The sequence below is a fragment of the Rhineura floridana genome, chromosome 6 (assembly GCF_030035675.1).
Source record: "Rhineura floridana isolate rRhiFlo1 chromosome 6, rRhiFlo1.hap2, whole genome shotgun sequence".
Taxonomy (NCBI): Eukaryota; Metazoa; Chordata; class Lepidosauria; order Squamata; family Rhineuridae; genus Rhineura; species Rhineura floridana.
Genome location: NC_084485.1, coordinates 30,215,074 through 30,237,279, shown reverse-complemented (window position 1 = coordinate 30,237,279; position 22,206 = coordinate 30,215,074). Strand labels below are relative to the sequence as shown.

The following is a 22,206-nucleotide window of genomic DNA, read 5'->3' as shown; positions in this document are numbered from 1 at the left end:
TAACAAGCAGAAGTCATGAGATATAATGAAACAAAAATGCGCAACTAACGTTGCAGGGCAGTGAGATGGTCCTCATTAGGGACTGGCCAATCTGTCCATTTTGGTTTCTGTTGCTTTTGCATTTTTTTTCAGTCTTAAGTTCAATTTTCCACATTTCCACCATAGTGTGTGATTTCTGAAAAAGAAGTCCTCATGAAAAATCATCACTATTTTAGTGCAAATTTCTCTAAATACACACATTTTGCAAAACAATCTTCTCTAATATAATGCATGTGTGTGTGTTCTGTTCACTAATATATGCATTTTTCATGCATACTTGTTTTAGTATATGCATTTTGTACACATTACTTGGCTGGAGCATTGCACTGCAAAATTTGGAGAAGTGTGGCCTTTGAATAATAGTTCTGTTTGGGTTTGTGTATTGTTTCAGAAAATGCAAATTAGGAAGGTTCACCTTTAAATGCAAACTGAATCAAATTTCTACCCCATCCCTAGTCCTCACTCATATGTAATGCTTTTTGCTACATTACTTCATGGCATCACTTCTATTTTTATAAAAGGGAAGGAGCAATTCTTGTTTTTTGTTTTACTGCTGTTGCTTTAGGTTAAGTTAAAACCATAGATCTGTGGAAGTTTGTAACTCCTTTCTCATACTGATTAATTGAATGAGCATTCTGCCACTGCACTAATGGAGCGTGCAAGCCTATCCAGCACAGTGTCTGGAAAAGATACAGATCTCTGGACACATATGGGAAAAACCACATTTCCTTACATTGCATTTTAATATACATTTGTCCATATCTTGCCTCTGCTTTAGACCAGGTGTGGGAAACCTTTTGATCCTCCAGATGTTGTTGACAATTCCCATCATCTTTGGCCATTGACCATGCTTGCTCAGGCTGATGGGAGTTGTAGTTCAGCAACACTTGGAGGACCAGTGGTTCCCTACACCTGCTTTAGGGATGGTCCTTTTAGGCACCTTAGCAATTAACAATATAAGTAATGCTCATGGATTCAGACCTTTGTTGCAGGATAAGGTCATGATTTACACAAGCAAGCAAGACTGGCTGAGAACATTTAGCTTCATGAGGTGAAGGACAAGACAGTGCCCCCACCATTCCACATATAGAAGCTGACTGGACTCACTGTTGAATGTTATTTCAACACTGGGGACAGGATAGAACTCTCTAGGGCACCTGAGGCAGCAAGCTTATTTAAGAAGGCTAGGACAGGCTGCATAGCATACAGAAGGAAAGATGATGGGATGGGCAGAAGGGAGGGTGGGAGGGACAGTTAGCGAACTAGTGCTGCTGTCCCTCCCCCCAGCCTGAGGTGGTTGTCTCGCTTTGCCTAATGGTAGGGCCAGCTCTGCATGCACAGCAGGCATGTGGGTGACAATGGGAAGCACAAACATATGCAAGCTGCTTCGTGCAGCAAGATGTTTGAGTAGTTTGTCAGTGAGTGGGCCCACTTTTTGGACAGCTTGTGTGTGCACTGTAGAACTGGGTGGTGGGAATCCAGTCACCCAAAATATTTGCTATTCAGTTACATTTCAGTCACTCTCCTCCACTTCTCAGCCACCAAAAGAATCCCAATCATGTTCCTCTAGGTAGTCATCAATGTGGTGGCTTCTAGATGATGTTGAACTACAACTCCCATCAACTAGCCCCCACCAAGATAACATATAGTTGGGAATGATGGGAGTTGTAGTCCAATATCTGAATTGTTCTACCTATATCCTAGTGAGGAACTACCAACAACAACCAAGATCTCTTGCATGTAGAAATAATGATGTGCCCAAAAATGTTCTGGAGGCTTGCTGGGTGCTCCTAGCCTAGACTGTGATGTAAGGTCTTAAAAGAATGTAGGAGAGCCCATCAAAAACAGCTGACCTTAGAAGAACTATCTGCACACACTCATGAAGCCAAAAAGAGTGAGCTGGCAGCATGTGGGAGACAGCAGAGCACCCATCTGGCCCCTAAGGATTATTTCCCTTTGCAGCTATTCTCTCTTCAGAGTAAAAAGCATTAGGGGCCTGTTTTAGGGTGCTATTTTGTAGTGGGGACTTGTCCAGCTGGCTCCAAGGGACACTCCTAAAGCGTCTACTGCTGGCATCAGAGTGGCCCTCACTCAGCAGCAACATCTATACATTTTGAAACAAGTGAGATCTGCAACAAAATGGTGCAGCATGGAGTGCTTCCGCTCAGAGTTCCAGCTGGCCATGCCCCTTTTCCAGATTACTCCATTCCATTCCCCCTCTATCAATAATCAGTTAGCATTCCATGGCTGCTGATTTCTCATTGGACTGTTTTGGGTTTCCTGCCTTAATTTTTCCCCCTAAAGTACTTCTACAAACCTGAATGTTCCCTTAAGCCTGCTGATTCCTCTCTCTTAGGTGTGGATGGTGCCATTTTGTCTACACTGGATGACTATTTTAGGTATTTTGTATTATACATTGTTTTAAACTTTCTGGTTTTGATTATTTTTATCTGTTATCCTGTTAAGTTGCTTTGAGATAGTTTTTTTAAAATAAGAAGCAATTAATAAATGTGAACAACAACAACAGATCCACAGATGGAGTATGAATTCGCTGTGAGTATTTAGATATTTGGACATAGGTTAGACAAGTGGGCTATGCCAATAATACACATGGTCGCCTTTCTCTTTCTCTCAGTCAGTTGTGGGCCAGGGACACTGGCAGTAACAGGAGTGGAGCAGCAGCAGCCACTAAACACTGTAACTTGGTAGGTTTTGCAAGGCAGAACTTCTCAGTAGTTTTCACTTTCCATATGTTCTCTGTCTCATGGCCTTCCAGACGTAGGATGGCCATCTGTTCTGCTTTGCAGAGGATAGTTCTTTATTTGAAGACATCCTCTTGAATGGCTGTTTGGTCCAAGTCTGGTTTAAAGATAAATAGCCGTAAGCAGGAAGACCAGGGGCCTTGAACTTGCCTATCAGTAAGCATCTAGCAGGCACAGAGGTCACATGGTCACCAGCTACCTCACTATGGTGAGATGTACTGTATTGCTATTCAAATTGTAGCAATGATTTCTAAATTTGCATCTACACATATTAATTGGCATATGTACACTTTACACAAATCTATGACCTCTTTCTTCCTATTATTTTGATGATGCATAACTGGCTACCCTGTCCAGATGTTGTTGGACACCAACTTCCATCAGCCTCAGACACAATGGCCAATGCATGTATGATAGGTGTTGTAGTCCATCAACATCTGGAGGGGCCATAAGTAAAACATACATTTGAGAAGGAGAAACAACTACGGGAGTAATTTACATGGCAGTTGAAAAATGGAGATATAACATTTTTTTGGAACATTTCTCTCTCTTTCTACTAATTCAACTTCCCTCCATACCATCTTCTACCATTTCTTATATTTGGTTCTTCAGATGGGGATTTAAGGCAATTAAATAACCAATTATACTTTGTCAAGATCATTCCTCTAAAAGAATTAAAACCACCCAAGACCCATAAAAGCTTAAGCAGTACTGATGTATTGATGTATTTATTATTTGATTTATATCCTGCCCTTCCTCCCAGCAGCAGCCCAGGGCTACAAACTAAAGCACTAAAAACACTTTAAAACATCATAAAAACAGACTTTAATACATATTACAACAAAACATCTTTAAAAACATTTTTTAGAAAAGCTTTGAAGACATCTTTAAAAAAAGGTTAAAAACATCGTTTAAAAAAATTAAAAATAAAAATAAAATCGCTGGTACGGCTGGTGCTGAAATTAAAACTCCTTTGACACTCTGAGCATTTAAAATATTTCACTGTAGATTCTTTTATGTTTAAATAAGGCTTGATAGACAAGCATAGATCACGCCACTGTGTGGCTTTTTCCATGTATGGGTTCTCTGATGCACTTTAAGAATACTGCTGGAAATGAAGCTCCATTCACACCTTGAACATTTACAAGGCCTGTCTTCAGTATGGGTTCTTTGATGTGAAGTAAGGTTTGAACTCTGGATGAAGCTTTTCTCACATTCCAGGCATATATGAGGCCTGTCCCCAGTATAGGTTGTTTGATGTCTAGTAAGACCTGAGGGCCAGCTTAAGCTCTTTCCACACTTGGAACATTTATGTGTTTTTTCCTCTGAGTAGGGTTGCCAGGTTCAATCCCTGAGACTGATCCTGTATCTTTAGGAGAAAAGAAAGTCAGCCAAGTGCAGGTGTTCTTGCAACCCTGTAATGGGAAAAACCACAAGGTGAAATTCTCCCTCCACCCCTGCACAACTTTTAAAGATACAAAAGACCTCTGAAAGGCTGGGCCTGGCAACCAAGAGGTCTCCTGTATCTTTAAAAGTTGTGCAGGGGGGAGGGAGAATTCCAGCTTGTGGTTTTTCCCATTACAGGGTTGCAAGAACACCTGCACTTGGCTGACTTTCTCTTCTCCTAAAGATACAGGATCAGTCTCAGGGATTGAACCTGGCAACCCTACCTCTGAGTAGTATTTTCCCTCTTCTCTGTGTGGCTTTCTACTTGCCTCCTTCATCCATCCTGAATCCTCAAGTTCTCTTTCACCTCTTCATGCTGTGGTCCTCCTAACAATATCTCATATGGTTCTCCCTCATTCTCAGTCACCTCCGCAGTAACCATCTGGGCTCACTCTTGGCGTCTTCCTGCTCAGTTTCCTTCCACAGCTGCCTGTCCTTGATAGCAGGTTGAGCTGGGCCTGACTTAGAGGAATTCACAGCTTTCTCCTCATGCAAAACAACCTAGCACCCACTACATGTGTGTAAGACAAAGCCACTGTGTCCATTTCTAGGAAAGAGAAAATAGCAGAAACAGGAAGTCCCCATACAAAACTTCCTGCAAAATACCCCTGGGCTTTATCTTCAGCTCTAGGTATATTCCAGCCCGCTCCTCTGGCCGCTGGTGGTGAATTTCTGATTTGACTTGAAAGACTTATTGAATTCTGTGAAGCCAATAATTTGTTATCAGATGTGCTGATAATCAAGGGGGACTGGAATGCAGAAGTTGGGAACAGAGAAGAACTAGGAATTGTGGGGAAATGAGGCTTAGGAGACACAAATGAAACTGGAGAAAGACTTACTGAATTCTGTGAAGCCAATAATTTGTTTCTTGCAAACACATTTTTTTGAGCAACCAAAAAGACAACTGTATACGTGGACATCACCAAATGGTCAATATAGGAATCAAATTGATTATATAATTGGTAGCAGAAGATAGAGAAGTTCCATACTTTCTGCAAAAACAAGACCAGGACCTGAGTGTGGTACAGATCATAAACTGGTAATATCCAAACTCAGAGTAAAGCTAAAGAACAACAAAGCAATCATAATGCCAAAATACAATTTAAATAACATCCCAGAAGAATATAAAGATCAAACAAGGGACAGATTTGAGGCTTTAAACTTAGTTGACAGAGAACCAGAAGAACTATGGAATGAAGTCAGAGACGTCATCAGGGAAGAATGCAAAAAGACAATACCTCTAGTTAAAAAGAGAGAAAGACCTCAATGGATGATTGAAGAAACTCTTAAAATGGTTACAGAGAGAAGGAAAGCAAAAGCAAGAGGAGATAGAAACACGGTCAGAACCCTAAATGCAATAATACAGCAACTAGCATGTAGGGACAAAGAGAACTATTACAATAGTTATTGTATAGAAAGAAGAGGAAACAAAAAGGGAGGAACAAGAGCCCTATTCCAAAAGATTAGAGAAATCAAAGGAAAATTTAAACCAAGAATAGGGATATTGAATAATCAACAGGGAAAAACACTGACTGACTGAGATGAAATAAAAGGAAGATGGAAGCAATACACTGAAGAACCCTATAAAAGATTCACAGATTCATTCATGGAGGAACCGTATGATGAAGAACCAGAACTTTTAGAATGGGAGGTGAAAGCTCCTCTTAAAATACTTGGAAGAAACAAATCACCAGGAACAGATGGCATACCAATAGAGTTGCTACAAGCTACTGAGACTGAATCTGTCCAAATTTTGACACAAGTTTGTCAAGAAATATGGAAAACTAAACAATGGCCCACAGACTGGAAGCGTTCAATATATATCCTAATTCCAAAGAAAGGGGATCCCAGGGAATGCAGTAATTATCAAACTATAGCCTTAATATCTCATGCAAGTAAAGTAATGCTCAAGATTCTACAACAAAGCCTCTTACCATATATGGAGTGAGAAATGCCAGACATCCAAGCTGGATTTAGAAAGGGAAGAGGCACCAGAGATCATATTGCAAACATAAGTTGGATAATGGAACGGAGCAAGGAATTTCAGAAGAAAATCACCCTGTGCTTTACAGCACAGCCTTTGACTGTGTAGAACATAAAAACTATGGAATGCTTTAAAAGAAATGGGGGTGCCACAGCATCTGATTGTCCTGATGCACAACCTATACTCTGGACAAGAGGCTACTGTAAGGACAGAATATGGAGAAACAGTTTGGTTCTCAATCGGAAAGGGTGTGAGAGAAGGGTGTATTTTATCACCCTATTTGTTTAATCTACATGCAGAACATATCATACAGAAAGCAGAATTGAACCAAGATGAAGGAGGTGAGAAAACTGGAGGGAGAAATATCAGTAATTTAAGATATGCAGATGATACCATACTACTAGCAGAAAACAGTAACAATTTGAAACGAATGCTGATGAAAGTTCAAGAGGAAAACACAAAAGCAGGACTACAGCTGAATGTCAAAAAGACTAAAGTAATGACAACAGATTTATGTAACTTTAAAGTTGACAATGAGGTCATTGAACTTGTCAAGGATTATCAATACCTCGGCACAGTCATCAACCAAAATGGAGACAATAGTCAAGAAATCAGAAGAAGGCTAGGACTGGGGAGGGCAGCTATGGGAGAACTAGAAAAGGTCCTCAAATGCAAAGATGTATCACTGAACACCAAAGTCAGGATCATTCAGACCATTTTATTCCCAATCTCTATGTATGGATGTGAAAGTTGGATAGTGAAAAAGCAGATAAGAGAAAAATCAACTCATTTGAAATGTGGTGTCGGAGGAGAGCTTTTTGCATACTATGGACTGCAAAAAAGACAAATAATTGGGTGTTAGAACAAATTAAGCCAGAACTGTCACCAGAAGTTAAAATGCTGAAACTGAGGTTATCATACTTTGGACACATCATGAGAAGACCTGATTCACTAGAAAAGACAGTAATGCTGGGAAAAACAGAAGGAAGTAGAAAAAGAGGAAGGCCAAACAAGAGATGCTTTGATTCCATAAAGGTAGTCACAGACCTGAACTTACAAGACCTGAACAGGGTGGTTCATGACAGATGCTCTTGGAGGTCACTGATTCATAGGGTCACCATAAGTCGTAATTGACGTGAAGGCACACAACAAATACACATTTACTCAGAAGTTAAGTCTTACTGTGTTTAACGGGGCTTATCTCCAGGTTAGTGTTAGCTTGCAGTCTCTTTTTGGTAAAAAGGGAATTGAACAAAATTTCATAAGTTTTGTTGATATTGGGTTAGAAGGAATATTTATTATCAGGGAAGATGTAATTTTAAAATGGGAGAATTTGAGCCTTGGTTTTGGTATCACTAGATAAGGGAATTTCTCTTAACAGAATGTGCATCCATTCGTCACTTAGAAAACTAACAACCTGGGAAACAAGTATTTGGTGTACAGCATATGGGTATATTGGCTACAGCAGGTGTAGAAAAGCTTAGGCGCACCAGATGTTGCTGGACTATGGCTCCCATTATCCCTGCAAAACTGCAGAGACCAATTGAAAGGTTAGCATATATCTATATACAGAGGTGGGGAGCCTGTGGCTCACTAGATGATGTTGAACTCTAACTCCCATTAGTCCCAGCCAGCATAGCCCATAGTCATGGATGATGGAAGACCAACAAATTCTGGAGGACTACAGGTCCTCTACCAATTCTGTAATGCCATCTGTCTCTTTCCAGCTAGGGTGGCCAGGTGCAAAAGATGACAGGGCTCCTGCTCTCTTTAAGCATTGCAGAGGGAATTTCAGCAGGTGTGGCTTGCATGACAAGGTACACCTGCTGAAATTCCCTCTTCTTCACAGCTGTTAAAGGTGTCAGGGGCCCTATCCTCTTTTGCATCTGACCATCCTATTTCCAGTGCCCCCATCCTAAAGATATAATTTATTTGGGAGTAAATCTCTTTGGTATCTCTAACTTCCAGGTTAAGTTGATATCTTTTATTTCTGCCAGAGCTCCTTTTTTCCTACTTTGAACAGGGCCAGAAGAGAACAACCATTGTTGTTGTTATGTGCCTTCAAGTCGATTACGACTTATGGCGACCCTATGAATCAGTGACCTCCAAGAGCATCTGTCATGAACCACCCTGTTCAGATCTTGTAAGTTCAGATCTGTGACTTCCTTTATAGAATCAATCCATCTCTTGTTTGGCCTTCCTCTTTTTCTACTTCCTTCTGTTTTTCCCAGCATTATTGTTTTTTCTAGTGAATCAGGTCTTCTCATGATGTGTCCAAAGTATGATAACCTCAGTTTCATCATCTTAGCTTCTAGTGACAGTTCTGGTTTAATTTGTTCTAACATCCAATTATTTGTCTTTTTCGCAGTCCTTGGTATGCACAAAGCACTCCTCCAACACCACATATCAAATGAGTTGATTTTTCTTTTATCCGCTTTTTTCACTGTCCAACTTTCACACCCATACATAGAGATCGGGAATACCATGGTCTGAATGATCCTGACTTTAGTGTTCAGTGATACATCTTTGCATTTGAGGACCTTTTCTAGTTCTCTCATAGCTGCCCTCCCCAGTCCTACTCTTCTTCTGATTTCTTGACTATTGTCTTGATTTTGCTTAATGACTGTGCCAAGGTGCTGATGGTCATTGACAAGTTCAATGTCCTCATTGCCAACTTTAAAGTTACATAAATCTTCTGTTGTCATTACTTTAGTTTTTTTGATGTTGAGCTGTAGTCCTGTCTTTGTCCTTTCCTCTTTAACTTTCATCAGCATTCGTTCCAAATCATTACTGGTTTCTATAAGTCAAGTTTATTGCTTAGGGCCATAGGCCACCGCAGGGTCATATATAGGGTACAAAGTATAAAATCCAAATAGAAAACGTAAAAATATAGAATACAGGTATTAAAAAATTTTGAATTAAAAAGCACAGTACAAAAGAAACAGTTTAAAACTAAGGACAGCGAGTAATATTACATCATACTCCCTTGGACACAAGGCCCAGGTCAGACCATTACTGGTTTCTGCTAATAGTATGGTATCGTCTGCATATCTTAAATTATTGATGTTTCTCCTTCCAATTTTCACACCTCCTTCATCTTGGTCCAATCCCGCTTTCTGTATGATATGTTCTGTGTACAGATTAAACAAATAGGGTGATAAAATACACCCCTGTCTCACACCCTTCTCTGTTGGGAATCAAACGGTTTCTCCATATTCTTTTTTTACAGTAGCCTCTTGTCCAGACTATAGGTTGCGCATCAGGACAATCAGATGCTGGAGCACCCCCATTTCTTTTAAAGCATCCCATAGTTTTTCATGATCTACACAGTCAAAAGCTTTGCTATAATTTATAAAGCACAGGGTGATTTTCTTCTGAAATTCCTTGCTCCGTTCCATTATCCAACGTATGTTTGAGATATGATCTCTGGTGCCTCTTCCCTTTCTAAATCCATAACAACCATAGTTGGAGGTAAATCACATTGAAATTAACAGCCAGCCATCAACTGAAGAGATTATTTTATTTGGACCTCTCATCATTTTTATCTAATATCAGTGATATCTAATCCTGAATGTGATCTAATTCTACAGTACTGCCATTTAAGTTGTGTGAAATATGCTTCAGATGTCCCTTTGCTTAAGGCAACATGGCACTTGTGAAACTGTATGATTTAATGCTGGAAGATATTATGGTTATGTTGACATTTGTTGAGGAGCGTCAACCTGATATGAGCCCTCCCACTTATTAAGGCCGGGGTGATAAGCCCACTGGCTGGATCAGGCCTGTCCTCCCCTAGTGCCATCCTATTAGCCTTCTGTTGCAATGGGTGTGTGTGTTGTGTGCTGCATGTGGTCCATATTAACATTCATGCTATTAAGGTAATCAGAGGAAATCCTGCTCCGGCTGTCAATCCCTTGTGAAGAGCTGTAAATGCAGTTTTCTGAAATTCCTTCTGTAAAACTTTCCCATTTGTTCTTGTTCTCTTTTACCAGGCAGCTAGTCATGGTTGATGCCCATCAAGACTGATAGGGCAGAAGGCAGGGATACTATTGGTGGACGGAGGAGCCAGAGCCAATGACAGGTTGAGACACCCCTGACTGGGTGTAACTTGTAAGGAAGAAGGGTGGCTGAGGTCAGACTGAGGTCATGCCCAATTTGCCCAAGAGAAGACCAGCATGCACTGGATGTAAGTAGGGAGATATTTCTGTCTAGAAATGGTTTTTGGTTCTCTGGAAGAAGTTAAAGATGGCTTGTTATCTGGCTTTACTTGGATGAAGAGAGGATGGATCTGCCAGTACGATACTTCTCTTAATATATAGTCTCTATTCCCTATAAGCTGCTAACCATCTTTAAAACAGAATGGTCTCAACATGGTGAGAAATAGGGTTGGAAAGATCTGTTAATTTTGGTTTTCTCAGTTTCTCATTTTTCCAATCTTAAATTCGTTTCTCCACATTTTTGCAGCAATTTGTGATTTTTTAAAAAAAAGTCATCATGAAAATTCTTCAGCATTTCAGTGAGAATTTATCCTATTAAACAATTTTTGTATGATGTTTTGACTAATGTCCACATTTTTGCATGCAATTTCTCCTAATGTAATGTATTTTTGTATGTTTTCACTAATATATTCTTTTTCATACACACTTCCCCCTAATAGTTGCATATTTGCAATCATTGCTTAGTTGGAGAACTGCATCACAAAACTTAGATGAGTGTGAATTTTGAAGGATGGCTGTGTTTTGGTTCTTAGGTTGTTCCAGAAAGTGCAGATTTGATAAACTCAGCTTTAAATGCAGACTGAATCAAATTTCTTCCCCGTTGCTAGGGACAAAATATTCTCTTGCAATAAAAAATACTCGAATTAATTTTCTTTCTACCTAAGAGAACATCAAGGCAATTTCCAGGATATTTGTTAAATTACTCCTAATTTCTGACCTGGAAGTTAGGGAGTTTCTGTGAGGAAGTACTGTAAGTTCAGCTGAGTCATGTGGCACAAGATTAAACAGCTGATTCACCTGAGTTTTAGAAGCCAGGAGAAGGAAATGCTATATGCTTTCCAAAATATTCCCTGCCCAAGTGCTTGAGGACCTGCCCAAGTTCAAGGTGAACTTAAACTCAAACAAAAAAATTACAGTGCTTATATTGGAGAAGACTGATCTCCATTTTGCTGAACTGATACAAGGTTCTATTGTAGTAGGAATTGTTGCCTTTACTCAAATCTGCACTTTCTGAAACAAGGTAAGAACCAAAATACAGCCATTCTTCAAAATTCACACTTATCTAAATGACGTTCGAAGAATATAATTTCTATCAGCCCCAGCCAGCTGGACAATGGTGGTCAGGGATGGTGGGAATTGTAGTTCACCAGCACATGAAGGGCCTCATCTATAGTCCTTGTTTAAGTCCAGGGTTGCACATTTAGGCAGCTGAAATGCTCATTCATATGTTTACATTTATTTCTGATTTTTTTATATCAGAATTTTGTCCATTTGTATATTTCTCCAAGGAGAATGGCCAACATAGACTGCCAATGGACATTTGAGAATACACCAGAGGTGGGGTATCTGGTGCCCTCCAGATGTTGCTGAACTTTAACTCCCATAATAAGTGGCCATTGGCCATGCCAGCAAGGGCTGAATTGGAATCCAACAACATCTGGAGAGCACCTTGTTGGCTACCCTTGGCATACAGGATCTCACTTTGGAGATCGAACTTGGGGCAGTATATTTGCAACCCTTTAGAAGTGCCTTTTTGCTCTCTGCTTATATTTGCACCTTTGTAAGCAAATATTACAAATACACTGTATGTTTCCACTGCTTTCTTGGCCAAAATTAAAATGAAACTTTCCACCAATTAGGGAAATTATGAATGCATTTGGAGGGCCAAAAGTTCCCTATCCCTGGATTATGGGCTATTCTCTCATTTATAAAAACTTCATGAACAATTTAGCATTGTGTATCTTTTGCTTTCCTTTGATGTTTGTAGTATAGGCTTTCTCTTCAAAAATGCTGAGTGCAAACATTCTAGTAACAGCCCTGTACTTCTTGCTTCCAGCTACTGCACTTTTGCAGGTGAATAAACAGGATGCACAAAAGGACGTAGGAGAGCATACAAAAGCTTATGCCATATTAAAACTGAAGTTACATACTTTTAAGTCTGATATTTGTTACTGAATGTTTTCTGAATCAATTTGTAAGAGAGCTGGGGATCATTTAATGTCGTCCTATATAGTCAATCTGCATTTGAGATCTGACACCCAGATATGCTCTTTAGATCATAAGACAGTAGCATCAGAGATGACACCAAGCTGTATAATTCCTTGGTATGGGATACACACCTCAGTGACTTGTGTAATGCTCACCTCAGTCTTAAATCAGAGGTGGGGAACTGGATCTGGTTGGATATCAATGATGTCAGATAGCTTTTTTGCCCACACAGTTTGAAATCCAGCCTGTCGGGTCTTGCACAATGCTATGCGCTGGGCTTTGCAAGACCTAATGATGAACTGGTTATCAAGTCTTGTGAAGCTCTGTGAGCAGGGCTTCCTAAGTGCCAACAATCAGCTGATTGTGAGTGTTTGAGAAGCCCTGTGCAAGAGCTCCATTGGCTCCCAGTTTGCTTCCGTGTACAATTCAAGGTGCTGGTTTTGACCTTTAAAGCCCTAAATGGTTTGGGACCTAGGTATCTGTCCACCCTCATCTCACAAGAGCCAGGAAAAAAGACCAGTTGCAAGTGCCTACTATATTTAAAGCCTGATTAGCGAATACTCACAACAGAGCCTTCTCTGTTGTGACCCCTAGACTATGGAATGCCCTTCCCCATGAGGTAAGATCAGCCCCCTTCCCATTTTTAGATGGCTGCTCAAGGCCCATCTTTTTATGCAAGCATTTGGTTAATTTTTTACCCTTTATGCCAGTATACTGATGTTTCTAAGGATTTTATGGATTTGTTTATGTATTTTTGCATGTTCTTATATTTTTAAATCTCTGTGTGGTTTTATGAACGCTTTGTATTTTTAAATCTGTGTAATCTGCCTTGAGACCTGCGTCCTGGGTGAGCCAGATAACAAAAACAAATTTATAATTTTATTATTACTGTCAATGAGATGGCTGGAGGTGCCTAAGAGCCAATTTCATCCAAGCCCCACTTTACCTGCCCCACACTTGGCATCTTATATGACATCAGATGTAGGGTAGCTGGATGTTACTTGGCCTAAATGGCCTCCTGGGCCAAATGGGGAGGCAGGGAGGCCTCATCAAGTCTACAGACCAAATATTCTGCACCCCTACCCTAAATGGAGTGCCTCCTCCAATTCCAGCCATTTCAGTCAAGATTTCGGGGCAGAGGCGCAGCTCTACTCACACTCCTAGCCGGGATTCATGGTGAAGGGACGTGTAGAGGGGTCTTCTTTGTTGTGGGGCTCTGACTTTGGGATTATCTCCCCTCCCCTTAGAGTTATATCTGACTCCCACATTCTTGGCTTTCAGGTTTGAATTGAGGATATTTTTATTTATCCAGGCTTTTACAGTTCAGTGATGATTAATTTCATTTATTTTCATATGAGATGTTTAACCCTTAACAGCAATATGTGAGCCTGTTTTAATAAATTTAATGTTTAGCTTGTTTATGTTTTTATTGATGCCTGATGTTTTTCCTTTTGTGCTTGTTGTATATTATTCTGACTTCCTTTGTGGTGGTGGGCTTATTTATAAATTCTCCAAAAGAATAAAAATGTACATTTGTGCACAAGCTTGTGGCCAAACCGTCCCACTTTGTTTCATCAAAGGTTCTCTTGTTATGGAAAGCCAGCCCTGTACTTCATCACTTGACTTTTGTCAGAATGTGCTTTCAATCTACTCTTTTTCCTCTATCCTGGTTCCGAAGGTGGTATGTCAGCTTTTTATGCTGGGTGCAAGGAAAGCTGTGCAGTTTGGAGAAGGTATTTAATATCCAAGCCCTCTATGAAGGATCCAGGAGGTGATTTGTGTTCCATGCATTGACAAGAGCTGGCTTTATCAGTAAAGCCACCGTTAGCCCCTTGATGATGTGTGTGTGTGTGTGTGTGGGGAGAGGGAGAACCTGGGAAGCAGGCTGTTCCACCTACCCAGAGCTTCAGAGATAAGTCATTGTTGTATATAGTGCCAAGAGAAAGCAGTGACAAGCCGAAACAACTTGCCAGGTGGGGCACAGCCACTATGCTAGCTTCCCATCCCAACAGGTAAGTCACTGTTGCTTGGAGGGGGGGAGAGAGGGAGACAGAGAGAGGAGGGGGGAGGTGGTGGGGCAATTAGTGCAGTGCAAATGCATCAGCAGGAGCAGTGGATTCGCTCTGCTGGTGCTTTCACACCATATTGACCTCCCCCTCCCATGGAGGAGTAGAGAGGTGAGGTGGTGGAGAGGTCACTGTGATGCAAATGCACCTGTGGAGCCAGTCTACCACTCCTGTCAATGCATTTGCATCAGTAATCAAGTGGAGACTGGATACTTCTTTTTTTGACAGGGGTCCTACTTCAGGCTAGACTAGAGGTTTAAATGGTAACACTTCTTTGCAACATTCTTTCCATTTCTAATTAAAAGCTAAAGGTTGCTGGTTGAAGATCTTTTGTTGAATCTCAATGCATTTTACAAGTTGAACCTATGCAATCAACAGAATGCACCACTGAGTTAAATGTCAGTAATGAAATAATCCATGTTTTCTAGGAGGAGGAGTACGGCACAGCGATTTGCAGAGTAAATGAACAGTTATTCCGTTTGTTATTATGTTACCAAGGTAGAGTGATTCTCTGTGGCTTAATCTGCTTTCAATTGTTTGTTTAGATTTCAAAGAAAAGTAGTTCCTTTGAGCAGCAGGGAACTCTCTCTTTCCATTCCCACCCCCATCTATAGATATTAAATCTCCAAGTGTATATCTGGGGTGGTGGCAGATTAATCTTGGCTTCTGTACACATGTATATATAAATGCACACACATGAACTACAAAATGTCAGTGCATTGCTCTCCTTCCATATTTGCTTATCTAGATAACAGAAGCGATTAAGACGTTTATGTGCAGCTATTCTGTAAGTACAGCCATATAACTATTCTGAGATTAAGGTTAAAGTAACCGGTTATGCTCAGTTGATACATCCTGTTGCAATAGCCAGTGCAAGGCGAGCTAATTGCAGAATACAAGGTATGGAAATCTAAAAAAATCCTTTTGCAATGTGGAATGGTGTATAAAGGCAGCAATCCTGTCTTCTCTGAAACGTTGGAGGATATGCAATCTTATGCATACTTATTTGGGAGCAAGTCCCACTGAACTTGGTAGAACCTGCTTCTGAGTAAACATGCAAAATACAACAATTATGGATAAAAACTTGTATAAACAAAAATGTTGGTAAAATCATTAAGACAATTAAATATTGCTATTAGGACATTTCATCTCAATATGCATTTTTTACACTTGTTTATAATGGATCACATTTGCCAGTTTAATGCCCATTCATCCAATTTGGAGACATCCTTTTTGAGCTCCTCACAATCCCTTTCATTTTAAACCATTTTTTAAAAAAATCCTTTACTTTGAGATAAATATAACAAACATTAACAATAATCTATTATGGTTGAAACACAGCCGAGGTACAATAAAAAAATAAAAGGAACACATACAGGCCACATCGCTCAAGACTTGAGTATGTAACTGAGCCAGAGAGAAGTATAAGTATTGATATCATCATCATTAGTCATCTTGGCTACCTCAATGCTCGCCCCTAACACCAGGTCATTTATCAGCAAGTTAAAAAGCGCAGGTCCCAGTCCCAATCCTTGGGAGATCTTATTTCCTACATAGCTCCATTGGGAGAACTAATTGATTTATTTAGCAAAATAATAAAATGCTTAATATATATGTTGTTTACATAAAACTATCAATTTATGCCTACTCTCTGCTTCCTGTTCCATAACCAGTGCTTACATGATCAACAACACAGATATATTGTTGTAATACTGGGAAGTGCCAGAAATGTTGGGCAGATTTTGGGGATGGAATGATCTGTCAGTTTCAGTTCTCATTTTTCTAATCTTAAATTCAATTCTTCACATTATTTGCAAAAAATTTTTTTTAATCCTCATGAAATCTACAGGATTTTAGTGCAAGTTTCTCCTACTAAACACATTTTTGTATCAGTTTTGGCTAATGTACACATTTTTTGTAAGCAATTTATCCTAATATAAGGCATTTTATGTTATTTTCACCACTATATTCATTTTGTGCACACTTTCCCTAATATATGCATTTTTGTAAACATTGCTTGGTTGGAGAACTGCATTGCAAAATTCAGATAAGTGTGAATTTTGAAGGATGGCTGTGTTTCAGTTCTCATTGTTTTGGACAATGCAAATTTAATAAATTCAGCTATAAATGCGAACTGAATCTAATTTATTCTCCATCCCTAGCAGATTTACAGCTTGAGAAGCCAGACAAAACCACCACTGATTAATGAGAATCTGAATTTCACTTGGTTTCTTCCTGGTGGCCACTAAGGACAACTCCTGAGTCAGACCACTGGTTGCATTGCAGAACTAAGCATCTGCTCCCGATAACTTAAAAACAAAAAACACCTTCTTGCAGTTATTTCACTTTCCACTTTTGGATGATCTTTTTTTTTTTTAAAAAGAGCATAAGTATCCTCAAAACTTAACTGCTGGGCCAGTTCTACCATTAGAGAGATTGAGACCACCTCAAGCAGGTGATATTGGGGGTCATGAAAAGGCACCAAATTGCTATGTATTTATAACTGCCAGGAAGAGGAAGAGGCCCTTGTGGAGTTGTTGTTTGCCTCATGTGCCAAAATAACTTCTTGTGTACACCCCACTGTCCAAGCAGTGTGAGACTTCAAGGGGTTCTAGTACTTACCCAGTTTCCTTGAAATGAAGGTGACTAGAAACTATGGTGTCTTTATGATAAATGTTTTCATTTAAACATATCTACAACCTGAGCAGAAGATGGAAGGGCTCTTGCCATCAACACCCCAACAGACTGTGCTTCTCCATTAGGTTTCTAGGGGACTCCCCAAAGCCATGGCTTTGGGTTCAGCACACTGAGCAGCTCCCAGCTTCAAATCGGACACACTCAGAATCTACCTCCTGCCCCAGCCAGGTGAATGTGGACGGCAATCCTCTTTCCTATGGCAATACATCTTTTCTTGGCCAAGTCTATAGACATGTAGATTGGGTACCTGACAGACCTATTAACCTAACAATGAAACTGTCTTCACCAGCGAAGCAGATTTCTCTGCTACAACTCTGTCTATACAGATTCAAAATCACAGGATGGAAGGGGACCCAAAGACACCATCCATACCAACCCACCAATCCTATTACAACTTGACTGCCTTTGGATCCCATGTACCTGGACTGGGGGGGGGCAGGAGGGTACCTCTATACAAAATGCTTTCTGAAGAAAGTTCTGTTTGAAGGAGTCCTTTATTTGAAGGGCTTTCCAGTTGAAGTCTGGTTTAAAGATAACAAATAATAAGGAGAGCAGGACCTTTGAAGTTTCCCATCAACAGTTAGGATCTGGACACTAGACTGAGCATGGATACAGCCCCAGTCTTCCCGATTACTGTGAGATGTACAATCTTTCTATGTAAATTGTAGAAATTATTTCTAAATTTGCATCTAAGAACATAACAACTAAGAAGAGTCCTACTGGATCAGGCCAATGGCCCATCTAGTCCCACATCCTGTTCTCACAGTGGCCAACCAGGTGCCTATGGGAAGCCCACAAGCAGAACCTAAGCACAAGAGCACTCTCCCATCCTGTCATTTCCAGCAACTGGTATTCCGAAGCATACTGCCTCCAACCATACAGGCAGAACATAGCCATCATGGCTAGTAGCCACTGATAGCCTTATTCTCCATGAATCTGTCTAATCCTCTTTTGTTGTTATGTGCCTTCAAGTCGATTACGACTTATGGCGACTCTATGAATCGGTGACCTCCAAGAGTATCTGTTGTCAACTGCCCTGTTCAGATCTTGTAAGTTCAGGTCTGTGGCTTCCTTTATGGAATCAATCCATCTCTTGTTTGGCCTTCCTCTTTTTCTACTCCCTTCTGTTTTTCCCAGCATTATTGTCTTTTCTAGTGAATCAGGTCTTCTCATGATGTGTCCAAAGTATGATAACCTCAGTTTCAGCATTTTAGCTTCTATTGACAGTTCTGGTTTAATTTGTTCTAACACCCAATTATTGGTCTTTTTCGCAGTCCATGGTATCCGCAAAGCTCTCCTCCAACACCACATTTCAAATGAGTTGATTTTTCTCTTACCCGCTTTTTTCATTGTCCAACTTTCACATCCATGCATAGAGATCGGGAATACCATGGTCTGAATGATCCTGACTTTGGTGTTCAGTGATACATCTTTGCATTTGAGGACCTTTTCTAGTTCTCTCATAGCTGCCCTCCCCAGTCCTAACCTTCTTCTGATTTCTTGACTATTGTCTCCATTTTGATTAATGACTATGCCGAGGTATTGATAATCCTTGACAAGTTCAATGTCCTCATTGTCAACTTTAAAGTTACATAAATCTTCTGTGGTCGATACTTTAGTCTTCTTGACGTTCATCTGTACTCCTGCTTTTGTGCTTTCCTCTAACTTTCATCAGCAAGTCATTACTGTTTTCTGCTAGTAGTATGGTATTGTCTGCATATCTTAAATTATTGATATTTTTCCCTCCAATTTTCACACCATCATCTTGGTCCAATCCCGCTTTCCGTATATGTCCTGCATGTAGATTAAACAAATAGGGTGATAAAATACACCCGTCTTCTACCTTTTCCGATGGGGAACTAATCGGTTTCTCCATATTCTGTCCTTACAGTAGCCACTTGTCCAGATTATAGGTTGCACATCAGGACAATCAGATCCTGTGGCACCCCCATTTCTTTTAAAGCATTCCATAGTTTTTCATGATCTACTCAGTCAACAGATTTGCTGTAATCTATAAAGCACAGGGTGATTTTGTTCTGAAATTCCTTGGTCCGTTCCATTATCCAACTTATGTTTGCAATATGATCTCTGGTGCCTCTTCCCTTTCTAAATCCAGCTTGGATGTCTGGCATTTCTCACTCCATATATGGTAAGAGGCTTTGTTGTAGAATCTTGAGCATTACTTTACTTGCATGGGATAGTAAGGCAATAGTTTGATAATTACAGCATTCTCTGGGATCCCCTTTCTTTGGAATTAGGATATATATTGAACGCTTCCAGTATGTGGGCCATTGTTTTTATCAAAATTTGGACAGATTCAGTCTCAGTAGCTTATAGCAACTCTATTGGTATGCCATCTGTTCCTGGTGATTTGTTTCTTCCAAGTATTTTAAGAGCAGCTTTCACCTCTCATTCTAAAATTTCTGGTTCTTCATCATATGGTTTCTCCATGAATGAATCTGTCATCCTTGCACCTCTTTTATAGAGTTCTTCAGTGTATTGCTTCCATCTTCCTTTTATTTCATCTCAGTCAGTCAGTGTGTTCCCCTGTTGATTATTCAACATCCCTACTCCGCAGTCTGCTCTTGGTCTTGTTTTCGCAGAAAGTATGGAAACTCTCCATCTTCTGTTACCAATTATATAATCAATTTGATTCCTATATTGACCATCTGGTGATGTCCACGTGTACAGTTGTCTTTTCGGTTGCTCAAAAAATGTGTTTGCAAGAAACAAATTATTGGCTTCACAGAATTCAATAAGTCTTTCTCCTGCTTCATTTCTGCTTCATTTCCCCACAATTCCTAGTTCTTTTCTGTTCCCTGATCATCCCTGCCTCCTGTGGCAGCAAATGCCATAGTTTAACTATGCATTGTGTGAAGAGATGCTTTCTTCTGTCTGCCTTAACTGTCCAGAATTTATACATATATTCTGCAAATTTTGTTGAAATCTGTGATCTCTTTTTTTGATGATGTGTAAGGGACCAGCCAACACCTTAGGCAGCAAAATATCTTGGGCCAGCTCTGCCAAAATCTAAGCCCCAAACACAACTTTTCCTTGTAATGAAGATGCTTCACCAACCAGCAGCATGAGATGTTTGACTTGAAAAAATGAACTTTAGGTCTTTATGACAGTAGCAGCAGTTCTAAGAGAACAGAGCATATTATTAAGTTCTGTTCTCTAGAATGAAGCTAATAATAATAATTATTATTATCCTCTCTTCTCTTAGAACTGCTGCTACTGGCATAAAGCCGTAAAGCCCAGTTTTTTCAGAAGCAGTAGCAGAAGTGAGAAGAGAACAGAGCATAAAAATATCAAGGGGCAAGCATTTCCACCTGCCTTGCCCCACCCCTCTGCCTGGGCCTTATCAGGAGGAGCTGCAGGCTGAGACATCCTGCTGCAGGGATGGGACTGTGCTGGGACTGTGCTGGGACCATCAAGGGGCATGCTTTTCCACCTGCTTTGCCCCCCACCCCTGCTCTTAGTGACATTTTTCTGGGGACTGCCCTTTACCAGGAAGATGAATGCTTTTGGTTTGCTGCTCCTGTTTTTTTAGAGATGGTAGGACTTTGTTAGTTTGATTTTTTTTTTTTGTAAATTGTATTGTTTTTATTTGCATTTTGTATTTGTATTTGTATTTGTGTGTAAGCCGCCTTGGGGGCCTATTTGGCCGAAAGGCGGCCTAGAAATAAAATGTAACATAATAATAGTAAGATCTGTTGTCTTACAACTCTCGTAAGAGATGAAGCATATAATAACAATATACTCCGCTCTCTTATAACTGCTGCTACTGCCATTAATATTATAATAATAACTTTAATAACTTTAAACTAAAATTTATATGCCCAGCATAAATAGTCCCTGAGAACAGGCTCATTACCTAACAGACACAATGCAAAAGGAAAAGAAATGGGGAAGAGGAATTTCCACATTTATTTATTTATTTAGATTTCTAAACCGCCCTATAGCTTTCTAGCTCTCAGGGCGGTGTACAAAAGGTAAAAACAGATTAAAATACAATAAACATGATAACAATACACTGTAAAATATAGAAACAAAATCAAGACAAAGACAAATTAAAATTAAATTAAAATGCCTGAGCAAAGAGGTAGGTCTTTACCTGGCGCCGAAAGGATAACAAAGAAGGCGCCAGGCGTATCTCATCAGGGAGGGCGTTCCATAGCTCGGGGGCCACCACTGAGAAGGCCCTAGTTCTGGTTATTACTCTCCGGGCCTCCATATGCGTTGGAGCCCGGAGAAGGGCCTTCGATGTCAAATGTAGTGAACGGGCAGGTATACAGCGGGAGAGGCGTTCCACCAGGTATTGCGGTCCAATGCCGTTAAGGGCTTTATAGGTAAGAACCAACACTTTGAATCTGGCCCGGAAACATATTGGTAGCCAGTGCAGCTGGGCCAGGACAGGGGTTATATGATCATATTTTTTAATCCCAGTAAGAACTCTGGCCGCAACATTCTGTACCAGCTGAAGTTTCCGAACCGTCTTCAGAGGTAACCCTACGTAGAGTGCATTACAGTAGTCCAATCTAGAGGTTACCAGAGCATGGATAACTGTGGCAAGGTTCTCCCTGTCCAGATAGGGTCGTAGTTGGGCTACCAGCTGAAGCTGGTAGAACGCGTTCCGTGCCACCGAGGCTACCTGAGCCTCCAGAGACAGGAGCGGATCTAATAAGACCCCCAAACTACGGACTACATCGTGTTGCTATTTCTCAGAAACAGGCGTCATTGCTCGGCAACTCTCTGGAAACTCTCCGTCGTCATTTCCCAGCGAAACAGAAAAGGGCTACAGTTGTTTTGGAAGCTCTCGGTCTCGGCCGTGACGTCAGGCGCTAGCCACGCAACGATGACGCCGCTGCTAGTAAGACTGAGGGTCGACTCACTCGTCCCACTCGATTCCCCTCCCTCTACTCCCCTTGGCCATAGAAAAGCCTCATGTCGAGTCCAGAGAGTCGTAAATAAGAACCCGGAAGTGTGCCACGGTCTGTTTAGCA

At 40.5% G+C, this 22,206-nt stretch overlaps 1 protein-coding gene and 1 long non-coding RNA gene across 2 annotated transcripts in view; both read left to right on the top strand.

The window, feature by feature from the left end:
• Positions 1–12,362, top strand: part of LOC133387151 (uncharacterized) — a 39,360-nt gene extending 26,998 nt beyond the window's left edge. The window contains exons 2-3 of the long non-coding RNA XR_009763391.1: positions 10,224–10,417; positions 12,286–12,362. This is a non-coding gene — a long non-coding RNA (uncharacterized LOC133387151). The remainder of the gene's footprint in view (positions 1–10,223; positions 10,418–12,285) is intronic.
• A 2,613-nt stretch (positions 12,363–14,975) lies between these two features.
• The window catches only part of SLC9A8 (solute carrier family 9 member A8), a 117,682-nt gene continuing 110,451 nt past the window's right edge, over positions 14,976–22,206 (top strand). The window contains exon 1 of the mRNA XM_061631331.1: positions 14,976–15,001. Coding sequence (XP_061487315.1) covers positions 14,991–15,001 — 11 coding nt within the window. The 5' untranslated portion in view covers positions 14,976–14,990. The remainder of the gene's footprint in view (positions 15,002–22,206) is intronic.